The sequence below is a fragment of the Balaenoptera acutorostrata genome, chromosome 18, assembly GCF_949987535.1.
Source record: "Balaenoptera acutorostrata chromosome 18, mBalAcu1.1, whole genome shotgun sequence".
Classification (NCBI taxonomy): Eukaryota; Metazoa; Chordata; class Mammalia; order Artiodactyla; family Balaenopteridae; genus Balaenoptera; species Balaenoptera acutorostrata.
In genome coordinates this window covers 80,839,044-80,852,634 of record NC_080081.1, presented here as the reverse complement: position 1 = coordinate 80,852,634, position 13,591 = coordinate 80,839,044, and the positions used below count along the sequence as shown (strand labels likewise).

The following is a 13,591-nucleotide window of genomic DNA, read 5'->3' as shown; positions in this document are numbered from 1 at the left end:
ATCTAAAAGTATATTCTCCCATTTCTTCTAATAAAGTTGCTAATCAAGTAAGAAAGTCAGAATGTTTTCATGGTCTCTGAAACATCACAAATGTTTCAAGTTTGGTTCTGATGTTAATGACACACTTAAAATCCTTAAATCCAACTGGATTATATTATACACCAGCCCACAATTTACTTTGAAAAAGACATAAATACTGAACTACCTGTACATTACTAGACCCTCAACTGTGCTTCCTCATTTAGAACTTCTCATGTACTCTTGGTTCACTAACTTTTTTCATGTATCCATTGTACTAACTTCACAATTAAGCTCTTTTGGTTAAGGGTTATGTCTCGTGCTTCCTTTGCATATCAGAGATGCTCAATAACTACTTTTTGGTAGATAAGAAAAGTGACGAAGTAAACAGCAATTGTGTTAAATGATTTAGATTATCTAACTGGCAATGGCAAAGGAACTGGCATGGGGGAGGAGCGCTTGGTCACGGAAAATGCTCGATCCACATATTAGAGGCTTTAAGATGTCTATTCCACACACTACATGCACATTCCAAGTACAATCTGGATTTCCTCAGTGGGAGTGCATGTGACGCACACTGGAATGTTAAGGTAATGTAATCTTTACAACAATATGTACATTTGACTTTGTATAAAGATTCTAACCTCAGCTTCTGTGGGACAATGTGAAATTAATATATAAAATTTTATTATTTACCTGATTTTCAAATGTATGACAGTTCAAACTTAATAAGACATATGAAAACATCCCATACTTATTTTTCCCTTAGCTTATTTACTTGATACTGCTGCCCTGACAACCTGGTTATACAAGCAATCAATATTAAAGATGCTAATATAGGCACTTTCTTAAAAACTTCACATCAACTCTAAAGATATACATTAGCCTAAATATGCAAGACACATCTCATTTACTTGACAAGTCATAGATGTCTCCAAACAGTGCAGTTCTGTGCACAATACTGTGGGTTAGGGCAAAATAAGTTAAACATTCAGTAGAAGGAATAAAAATAGCCTCAAAGTTACACAAAAAATTATCTTAAAATAGAAATAAAATACTCTCAAAAAGTTTATAGACACTACAACTCAGAAACTATCAAAATTCCAAGATATAAAAGCCAATTTCAAGGCATGAAATCTGATTTTTAAAAATGCAACAACATAGCTTTATTACACCATGTGATGACTCAACAAGTTTCAGGTCATTTACCAAAACCTGTTTACAGGTTTCTTTTTGTTATATCTATTAAAACATAATACATCTTTTAGCCTAAGAATAAACAAAATAAAAATGTTCTTCCTAGGCATGTACTTTTAATATACTGGTATTTTTTTTCTCATTTAATAAATGTAAGAAACTTCACCACTTACAAATGCTGGTTCCAAATTTCTGTTTGTTACTGATATGTAGATACCACAAATAGCATGTACAGTTCCCTGAAAAATGACAAGTAAGTGACAGAAGGCTTTGCTTCAAATCCCTACCTCCCATGTTTATTGCTCCACGGGGACCCATATCACCCATTCTCATTTCCTGTTCTCTCTGTAAGTAAACATAGTTGTCACAGTCAACCTATCGATCTTAGGACTTTACATTTCCCATCTAAAATCAAAAAGAAAAGAATAAATTGCGACATCATGTTCCATTAAAATTTTTTTTAAATTTCCGACATCATTTACTTAATAAGAACACTGAAAAGGAACTTCAGTCTCCCAGGCTTAATTAATATACTGCAAGTGCTTAGAGCACCCAATTTATATTGCTAAATTATCAGTGAGTCATACAAAAAACCTACTACAGGATATTTTTAATGTTATTCTTCCAAGAGATCATACACACATGCCTAGATGCTAAGAGCAGAAAAATCTAACAATAATAACCACCAGGACCAACTATTTTTCCTTCCCAGGTCTCTGAAGTCTTAAAACAGAAATGACCGTTACCACTTTCGTATTCAAATGTATTCAAACACACAACACAAACAGCTGTGGGGTACTAAACCAAAAATAAGGTTATAGACAATTTTCATTTTTGAAATATTATAATTCACCTTTGCATTTTTATTCAAGTACTCAGGCATTATTTCACCTAGGACCTACAGATATAGCATGAAAGCCTCCACTACACACAAGCAATTATTGAAAGCTCAACATAATATTGCTTCCTTTATTTGAACAAGAATTTTTCTTGGAAACCGAAATAAAAGTCTTATTACACAGTTGGAAAGTTCTGAAACAAAATGCTCTTGAGGTTACCTGTGACATAAAAGGCCATACAAATGTACAAAACGTTTTAAGTTTCAGTATAGAAACTACTTCCTAAAAACCCATTTACCAACAATAGTTATATAGAATTAACTTCAATGAAATCTCATAATTAAAATTTACACTATTATTTAATGATCTTGTGCAATACCAGACAAGTGTGTTAAATGTAGCAATCATAAAAAACATTGAGGCAAAAGTAGCAATGTCTAAAGCTAAAGAAAGCATCATTTTTCTACTTTTAAAAGCAGTCTTATTAAAATGGGTTGGTTTTAAAATACTAGTGAAAAACACCTATAAAGCTAGAAATAAAGGAAATAAAAGCCTATGATAGATAAATGCCACTAAGCAGCAAATCAACTGCCCATCTAACCTAACAGATGCCTCAAAAGTTAACCTTTAATGAAGCTACGATACGAGAAAAAAACCACTCACATAATAGCTTCATGAAGAAACATTTCTCATTGCCTAGAAAACGTAAATACCAAAGCTTCCCCAAAGCTAACTTTTAACTTTCCAAAACATAAATTTCTTTCATCATAAAACATGACTATTAATGGATACTATTACTGACCAGCAAAAAAGCTATTTTATAAAACTGACTACTGATGAAGTCACATAATTTTGCAATTATAGGGAAAATACTATTCTCTCATCACACTTAGCACTATTATCAATAAATTAAACCAAGCTGTCATTTCCTCATCAGCAGAGCCTATTGACAAAGTGTGGACTGTTTGGGCATATCCAAAATCTTCCAGGTACTATTTATATGAGATACTCTTCAAAAAGAGCTGCTTGCACTCCAGCACCAGAGAGTAAAATACATGGATTTTATGGCCCCAACATTTTTTGAGGACAAAGGTGTTACATATTTTTTGACTTGTCTTAACTATAAAAGACTAGAAAGGCAATATCTAATCGCTAACAGAGGGTAATCATTAGTCTCACTCTTTGAGACTTCAATTTTCAAATCCCCCTTAAATACCCCAACACCCTAGCTTCCTAGTCATATTTTAAGGTTATTCTAACTTTTTATAAACCCGCTACTACATACTTCTATTAAAATGCAAGAGGCAGAAGTAATACTTAAGGGTAGTGTTATCAACAGAAATTAAGACAGCACTTCCCATTATAACCTGATGTATCAAATATCCATAAGGAGAATCGCTCGAGTAAGTGCACGGTAACTATGTGCCCACCCCAACAGCAATACACAAATAAGGCCCTCACTTCTCCTACAAATTCTTCTGATATATTTTAAATTAGAACTGATACATGTGTGATATTTTTAGAATACAAATTTTAATGATGCTTTATTACTTTACCAAAAATTATTGTGCTTTAATAGACAACTTATATGTAAAAATCTCAAAAGACTGCAGTGCAATATAAAATGATAAAAGCTATGATGAACACTCAATTTTAATTAATTCAATAAATCCTCGTAGCAACCCATGATGAAGGTCGACTGTTATCCTATTTTAGAGATCATAAAACTGAGTCATAGACCTGTTCAATAACTTACTCAGGGTCATACATGTAGCAAGTGGTTGAGCTGACCTATAAACTTCTGCCAAAATAGAGTTCACAGAATTTTCTTCTTCACAGGGCACCTTCATTCTTCAAGAATTCCAAGACTAACAAAAGGCAAGATTTTTAATGTATTCTTACCATGTTTATAAGAGGCTGTGCCTTTTGATTAAAAGAATTCTGCACTGTAAAGCAATTATACTCCAATAAAGATGTTAAAAAAACAAAAACAAAAACAAACAACCAAAAAAAACCAATGTCTACTAGTTAGACACATTTTGCTTCTCTTGTCCAAGTTCATTTCCCAGGAAGCTGAAACCTCTCTCACATTTCACTGCCTTTAAATTGAATAATAAAATGTTAATTTGTATTTTATGGAAAAAAAAAAAGAATTCTGCATATGCATTCTTGAAAGCTGGTCAGTGAAATATGCCTAAATTTACCAAAAAAGAAAGTAAAGTACAACTGATGCCAAAGCCGCATATCAAAGCAGCATTCCACCAACAAAAAGGTTCTCAAGGTGTGGTTCCTGGAGTGAAGAGAGTCGCCAAGACGCATCCAAGACGTGCACAAACTCAAAACTACTTCATTACAACACAGTTCTAATTGGGCTTTTCACTGAGACACTCGCAGGGATGGTGCAAGAGCAATGATGGGCAAAAATCCTGGTGTTTCAGCACAAACCAAGGCACTGGCATTCAATTTTTACCAGTAATCATTGTACTCTGGACATTACAATACAACTACAGTTAAATGATTTCAATTATGGCTGTCTCAGCCAGAGCATCCAGAAAAGACTGAAGATTAGATTGTAAGAAAATAAAACAGGACTTCCCTGCTGGTGCAGTGGTTAAGAATCTGCCTGCCAATGCGGGGGACACGGGTTCGAGTCCTGGTCTTGGAAGATCCCACATGCCACGGAACAACTAAGCCCATGCACCACAACTACTGAGCCTGCGCTCAAGAGCCCGCGAGCCGCAACTACTGAGCCCGTGAGCTGCAACTACTGAGTCCGTGTGCTGCAACTACTGAAGCCCATGCGCCTAGAGCCCATGCTCCACAACAAGAGAAGCCACCACAATGAGTAGCCCCTGCTCGCCGCAACTAGAGAAAGCCCGCGCGCAGCAACGAAGACCCAACACAGCCAAAACATAAATAAATTTTTTAAACAAATAAATCAATAATTTTTAAAAAGAAAACAGAAGCCATGTTTCAAAGAGCTGGATTTTATTTTTTTTTCTTTTTGGCCGAGCCACGGCATGCAGGATCTTAGTTTTCCGACCAGGGATCGAACCCGGGCCCCCCTGCGGTACAAGCACACGGTCTTAACCACTAGACCACCAGGGAAGTCCTCAAAGAACTGTAGTACAGGTAGTTATCAGTTTCTAAGACATGGGTCTGAAACAGCTACCAGTTTGGTTCTCGAAGGATCTCTGACTCGTGTTCAGTTACTTCGTCGAGTAGGTCAGGACCCTGTCATGAGACAGGTGGAAGGAATAACCCTGTCACAATATTTTCTCTGGCAGCAAGTGAGATGTGGAGATCAGGGGAAAATGAAGCACACCAAATGGGTGAGGTCAGTTAAAAACACGGCACAGACTTTCAGTATTCTGACCAGGCCTCAGAGATGTGGCATATCAGTACGTGAAAAAGGGGTCTTGAATTCATGTGGACGGGAAGGTAGACTATGGTGAGTATATGGATAAAAATAATGTGAGATGACAAGCAACAGCAACTACAGCTGATAACATTATATTTCCGAGTGACCAGACAAAAGAGAAGGCATAGAATGGACAATTCTTCTTTGGCCACTGTTTGGTATAGTCTCATTTCCAAATCATGATTGTCTTTATAGTTTATAAGGACAAGAATTAAAACACTCTTTTATATTAAAAAAATAATAATAATAATTTCAACTATGAATACCTGGATGAAGCAGTAAAAATGATTAATTTTATTAAATCTCTAACTTTAGGTACGTGTCTTTATTATTCTATGCAACAAAACAGATATATACATTAAGCATTTCTGCTGCATTCTGAATACGGTGGTTATTTCAAAAAAAACCATTCTTATGATTGGGTTGAAAGCTGAATAAGGCACATTTTCTTGGAGCAAGATGTTTACTTGAGACAGCATTTGACAGACAAACCGATTAGTGACTTGTGTACCTGGCAGTAATTTCTGATGAGTGGTTGATATTAAGAAATGTGATTTGTTTTTAACTTTGTATAACAAAATACATTAACATTTGTATGATTTGTGTAACTCAATGGGTCAGTATTTTTCAGCTTGGTACATGACGTTACAAACTCATGCATAGGTAGAAGATCCACTCAAAGGTAAACCAATGGATTCTAATGCAAAAGAGTACTTTTAAGAAAATACTGTTTGTCAAGTTTCACTGCAGTATCAAACAACAATATTCACAATTATCTGAAAAGGTTAAAATATATATACCTCTCACCATTTACTTATCCATGTGAAACCAGATTCTCTTCGTATTTTTTAACCAAAAGAGCATTTTGCAATAGGTGGAATGCAAAAGCAAATATGGGAAGCCAGCCATTTTCTTATAAAGCCAAACACTGAAAAACAGTAAAATACCATTCTTCCCACTACACAAAGTTGAGCATTAAAGAAATTTCAAAAAAAAATGTAAAAATAAGGCCACTCTTCCCACTATAACACATTTTCTTTTAAATTTCTCTTTTAATTTCTTACATGGTAAACACTGATATAACCTAAACATAAAGCTCTTTGGGGTCTTCAATAATTTTTAATAGCTTTAAAAAAGGATTTGAAACCAAAAAGTTTGATAACCACTGTTTATAAATTCCAGTCAATATTTACTCATGAAAATGTAAAGTGGCAGAAATTTTGCACTAATGTAAATTAACTAAACCAGTATACCCCAATGTGCAGAACCTGACATTATTTTATGTATAATATTGATTTTTTTCCTTTAATACTTAGGATATCAATCTGTGACTTTTGAAGATATTTTAGGGTTTTTTAGGTAATCTAATTTAAACAAATATTGACTCTATGTAATTATCAACTGGAACAACATTCTGCAGTCAATGACAAAATGTGCTCACCTCACACACCGATCAGTCTAAGTCCTAACAGCCATCATCATTCTTCTTGAATTCATGAAGTCCTCTCATGTGTGTCTCTAAAGGAACTTCTAAGGATTATCTAAGGATCACAATGTGCCACGTAGGTTCCATGTCTTAATAAAAAAATGCTAAAAATCCTGATATAAAAATGCTGAAATAAAGCTTTTAAATCTAAAAGAAATATAATTCTAGAGAAACGTATAAGTTCTGGCAAGTAACAATATTCAACCTTTTTATCATTAAATATTCCTAGAACTTTTCCTAAAAATAAATTACTCTTAGCACTTGGAAATATAGCTTTTCCTTCACTAGAGAAGTTTACATACAAGAATAATAAGACTGTTAGATAGCTAGTCAAACTTTCATTGGAGAAAACAAACTGTCAGCATCTGGAAACACTAGGTAACAAACATATTTACAAGTAAAGAATGGAACAAAAATCAATTATGTGAAATATTTTGTAAAAATAGGTATAAAGAAAAATAAAATCACAAAAAAAGTAGGCCACTTTGCCAAGAAATTATCCACTCATTTAAAAAGTGTTAAGTTATGGAAAGGTGTGCATCAAGAAAGTAATCTTCTAATAAACTAAAAAGGGAAACAAGAAATGTTCCTATTAATAGAGCTCAAATAATAGCATGCAAACTTTCCAACATAACCAACAGAGAAAGTGTGGAAGACTGAACATTTTTAATTCAAGTAATAAAAAACAACACTTTCCAAGACATTATATCACTCACTGCTATATTGGGGGGGGGGGCAGATATTTTAAGTAACATAAGACAATCTTTAAAATATACTATGTATAGTGGGGTTTTCCCTTCAATTTGCATTCCAAAATATCTGCCCCCATGAGTATTGAGGAAATGTTCCTCAGGTTTATGATTGCTTAAGTGAAACTTTACATCACATTTCATTAGGGAACTGCTAATTAAGACAAAAGAGTTACCACAACACATCTATTAGAATGTCCAAAATCCTAAATGGTGACAAAAGGAAATGCTGGTGAGGATGTGGAGAAACAGGAATGCTCACACACTGCTGGTGGGAATGCAGACTGGTATGCCCACTTTGGAAGACAATTTAACAGTTTCTTACAAAACTAAACATACTCTTACCATATGATCCCGTAATCACGCCCCTCGTTATTTACCCAAAGGCACTGAAAACTTATGTCCACACAAAAACCTACACACGGGTATTTGTAACAACTTTATTCATAACTGACAACCAAGATGTCCTTCATTTGGTGAAAAGATAAACAAACTGTGGTACATCCAGATAATGGATTATTCAATGTTAAAAAGAAATGAGCTATCAAGCCATGAAAAAACATAGAGGAGGGACCTTACTTAAATGCATATTACTAAAAAGCCAATATGAAAAGACTTCATATCGTATGATTCCAACTATATGACATTCTGAAAAAAGCAAAAATACGGAGACAGGAAAAGAATCAGTGGTTGCCAGGGATTATGGGGAGGGAGGAATAATAGGTGGAGCACAGAGAATTTTTAGGGCACTGAAACTACTCTGTGTGAGACTGAATGGTGGGTACGTGTCATTTTCCATTTGTCAAAACCCAGAGAATGTGCAACACCGAATGTAAACTATGAACTTTTGGTGATGAGGATGTGTCAGACACAAGTGCACCCTGTATGCTGTGGGAATCTGATGTTGGTGGGAATCTGACGTGAGGGCATCTGTACGTATGTGGGGTGAATGGGGTGCGTGGGAGATGTCCCTTCTGCTCAATTTTGCTGTGAACCTAAAACTACTCTAATAAAATTTACTTTTTAAAAACTTTAAAAATGTTTCTTTTTGAATAAATTATATCTTAATTTATATCACAAGTTTTAGTCATGAAATAATAAACATTTCTTACTTGTTAAATATTGAATCAGAAATAGAAGGAACCACAAATACAAGTAGGGGGCTTTATTCTTAGCTTACTGTACTGATTAACCTAAACACATGCGCCTCTTAAATTACATTCACTCAACAGTGTATTTTTAAAGCCTGGTTCAGGTAACTTTGTAAACAGATTGTTCTGAGGTCACTTTCAAATTCAACTGACCATGTAGCAAAGTTAATTGCTACTTTTTAAAACACAGGATGGCTTTCTAATTGAAGATGAATTAAATATAACTACACATAATCTAGCATGCATCAAGACACAGAAGGGAATAAATATTTTAAACAAATCAATTTTTTAAACAAATTTATATTGAGCTTAGAATTTTATTTCTAATCTATATACCTGAGGGACATTTTCAAGTTTAGCCTTTTCAACTGCCATGGCAAACTCCCTCTGAAAAGCTGCTTTTAAAAACTGAAATTAGGGGCTTCCCTGGTGGCGCAGTGGTTGGGAATCTGCCTGCCAATGCAGGGGACACGGGTTCAAGCCCTGGTCTGGGAAGCTCCCACATCCGGCGGAGCAACTGGGCCCGTGAGCCACAACTGCTGAGCCTGCGCGTCTGGAGCCTGTGCCCCGCAACAAGAGAGGCCGTGATAGTGAGAGGCCCGCGCACCGCAATGGAGAGTGGCCCCCGCTCGCCCCAACTAGAGAAAGCCCTGGCACAGAAACGAAGACCTAACACAGCCAAAAATAAATATAAAAATAAATTAATTAATTTTTTTAAAAAAGAAATTAATTAGGAATATATATAATTATTCTTCAAATTTAGTTATTTTATCCCAAACTCTTAAAGAAATCAGCAATCTGAATACCAACTACAACACAGACATAATACTTTCAACTACATCTTACCAATGCACATATAATACTGGTGACTGGTTTGCATTTCTTTACCTATAACCTCTTACTCAGTACATTTCCATATCAAAATCAAAACAACTATTATGACTGGCCAGATCAAGGGATGAAAGATTAAATTAAAGAGTAAATATAAGCTGCACAAGAAGCAATTCCAAATCGGTCCCACCAACAGAAGAAAGCAAACAAAGCACATGTGTTCCAATGTATGAAGAATTAAGTACGTATTTAAAAGAGGAGAGTATCTTTTTCTATTCGTGATACTAGACATAAAACAAGTTATCTTAGCAGTCTACCAGAAGCTTTGAAATCCTGACAAATTATATATTGTTTCTAAGTAGATAACTCAAAGCAACAGATTCAAAATATAGTAATATTTAAAATATTTAAATGATAACTAAATACAACTCAAAAAGTTATTTAAAATTTACAGTTATAAGATAAACTACTATACAAGCATTTCTATTGTTTAAAAGCAGGATTTAGAAAAAGCAATAATACGTCAAATTAAGACGTTATAGATATCATGAGAATCGTGGCAAATTTATAACCAGAAAAGACAGGATTTGAAACGTGGTGCACAGTGTAGTGGAGGATATCATAAGAGAAAGAGGCAAACTCACCCATTTACTTTAAATTACTTGAAATTTTAAACAGAAGTAAATGCATTTCATCAGCAGAGCTCACTTACAAACCCAAGTTTTCTGCTCCCTGCCACTAGCAGTTTGTTAATAATTACACATGGATACCGATATTCACATTTATCTAGTTTGCTTTGGTAGAAAAATTCTGACATTTCAGGTGATACTACAGAGCTTCATGCCCTCAATATGAAGTACAGAAGATACGGGATACTGATTGGCCTAAAAAAAATTTTTTTTACATAATCACTGTGTAGGATAACTCCTGTAGGGGGCTCTAAATATTACAACAAGAAATCACAAAGCAGAACTAACAAGTTTTTATGTCTTCCTAGAACCTTCTGTTATTACTTCAAGCTATTTAATAACTGAACAAAATTCCTATTGTTTGCACTGCATGTAGTGGACATTTCAAAAAACATGTTCACTTTAGTTCACTTGTATTCGCCAATCTTGACTCTCCTCTTCTCCAACCCCTCTAAAAAGGTAAACATTACCTAAAAGATCTGACCATTCTGAACCAAGTTAAGATTAGAAGAACTTACCATTTCAAATGAAGAGACAGAGGTATACCTACAACACAGTGGAATAATAAACCAATCACATCAGTTTTTAAAATGCACCCAAAAGAGCCCCAGAACAGTGCAGAGACTACACACTCACTCTCCAGCATACAATTTTCTCTAAACTCTCAGAACTTTTTAGCTGCGTCTCTTAACCTACCCCACATAGGTCCTCGGTCCCTAAAATACTCTAAAATCCTCAAAGATGTGACCCTGGGCTTGATTCCCCTCTGTATCCTCTATGAAGCTCAGGACTGTTTTGAACACAGGAAAAACAGGGAACAAATTTTTCCTACTAAAGGGAACCTCCAGTCTTTGTGTAAGACTATCTTGAAGGGATAGTCAAGTGGAATCTGCATACTAAAAAGTTACGTGTGCTGAAAACCAAGCACAAGAAATGGTTATTTTACTGTTTAAAATGTACTCTTGGGCTTCCCTGGTGGCGCAGTGGTTAAGAATCCGCCTGCCAATGCAGGGGTCCCAGGTTTGAGCCCTGGTTCGGGAAGATCCCACATGCCGCGGAGCAACGAAGCCTGTGCGCCACAACTACTGAGCCTGTGCTCTAGAGCCCGTGAGCCACAACTACTGAAGCCCGCGTGCCTAGAGCCCGTGCTCCGCAACAAGAGAAGCCACTGCAATGAGAAGCCCGTGCACCGCAACGAAGAGTAGCCCCTGCTTGCCGCAACTAGAGAAAGCCCACGCGCAGCAACGAAGACCCAACGCAGCCAAAAATAAATAAATAAATAAATTTAAAATTTACTCTTTACTGTGTGATTCCATTATGAACTCTACAAAAATACATCAATAGGTGCGTTTCAATGCCACCTATGTTTCAAAACTACTGATGCTGAACATCTGAAATGTTAGTATTAAATAAAAATACTGAGGTTTGGTGGCTCACAAAGAACCATCAAAACTGTATGATTGAGCTGCACGCTGTCATTTGAAAAAGAAGACAAACAACTATTTAACTCTCCCAATTTACATCTCAGTAACTACAATATAACAAATACAAGATTCCTGACCTCAAAAAACTCAAGAGGGCTCAAATATTGGACAACTGTGAGAAAATAATTAGATGGCAATATAAGTACTAAAAAAGAATCATATTAAAAATGATATAGGGGGCTTCCCTGGTGGCAAAGTGGTTGAGAACCTGCCTGCCAATGCAGGGGACACGGGTTCGAGCCCTGGTCTGGGAAGATCCCACATACCGCGGAGCAGCTAAGCCCGTGTGCCACAACTACTGAGCTTGCGCGTCTGGAGCCTGTGCTCCGCAACAAGAGAGGCCGTGACAGTGAGAGGCCCGCGCACCGCGATGAAGAGTGGCCCCCGCTCTCAGCAACTAGAGAAAGCCCTTGTACAGAAACAAAGACCCAACACAGCCATAAATAAATAAATAAATAAATAAATTTATTAAAAAAAAAAAAAAGATATAGGATCACACCTGGGGTGAGTAGTCAGGGAAAGTTATGCATGTGCTGAGTATACACACTCCCGAGGAGGGAAAAAGGGATATGGGAATTTCTGTGGAATATGAGCCCCTCTGTAACTCTAATGGGAGGTAAGGCCGAAGAAGACACTAGAGTCATCTAATATGACACAGAAATAATTAAGTCCAACAAAGTGTCCTCTGATGAAGTGGTTAAAGAATATAAAGGACATGGTAACCATTTCAATCTGGATTCATTCAAAAGACTTCTAAACATGAATGATAAAACAGAGGGGGAAACGCTACTTATAATCGTAATACATGATTAGGGTGACCACACACACATCCTGGTTTGCCTGAGACAGCTTATTTTATGCCTGCTGTTAAAAAAAAAAAAAGTAATTTTACATAGTACTCACATTCACTTGTCCGAGTTTGGATGAAAATTTTATGCTACCAGAAAACTACTAGAGCTAATCAATGAATCTGGTAAAGTAGCAGAATACAAAATTAATGCACAGAAATCTCTTGCATTCCTATACACTAATGATGAAAAATCTGAAAGAGAAATTAAGGAAACACTCCCATTTACCACTGCAACAAAAAGAATAAAATACCTAGGAATAAACCTACCTAAGGAGACAAAAGACCTGTATGCAGAAAACTATAAGACACTGATGAAAGAAATTAAAGATGACAAACAGATGGAGAAATATACCATGTTCTTGGATTGGAAGAATCAACACTTTGAAAATGACTATATTACCCAAAGCAACCTACGGATTCAATGCAATCCCTATCAAACTACCAATGGCATTTTTCACAGAACTAGAACAAAAAATTTCACAATTTGTATGGAAACACAAAAGACCCCGAATAGCCAAAGCAATCTTGTGAAAGAAAAACGGAGCTGGAGGAATGAGGCTCCCAGACTTCAGACTATACTACAAAGATACAATAATCAAGACAGTATGGTACTGGCACAAAAACAGAAATATAGATCAATGGAACAGGATAGAAAGCCCAGAGATAAACCCACGCACATATGGTCACCTTATCTTTGATAAAGGAGGCAAGGATATACAATGGAGAAAAGGCAGCCTCTTCAATAAGTGGTGCTGGGAAAACTGGACAGCTACATGTAAAAGAATGAAATTAGAACACTCCCTAACACCATACACAAAAATAAACTCAAAATGCATCAAAGACCTAAATGTAAGGCCAGACACTATAAAACTCTTA

At 35.9% G+C, this 13,591-nt stretch overlaps 1 protein-coding gene across 1 annotated transcript in view; it reads right to left on the bottom strand.

Moving 5' to 3' along the window:
* The window catches only part of PSPC1 (paraspeckle component 1), a 62,172-nt gene that overhangs the window by 6,941 nt on the left and 41,640 nt on the right, over positions 1–13,591 (bottom strand). The window contains exon 7 of the mRNA XM_057532928.1: positions 1,503–1,560. Coding sequence (XP_057388911.1) covers positions 1,503–1,560 — 58 coding nt within the window. The remainder of the gene's footprint in view (positions 1–1,502; positions 1,561–13,591) is intronic.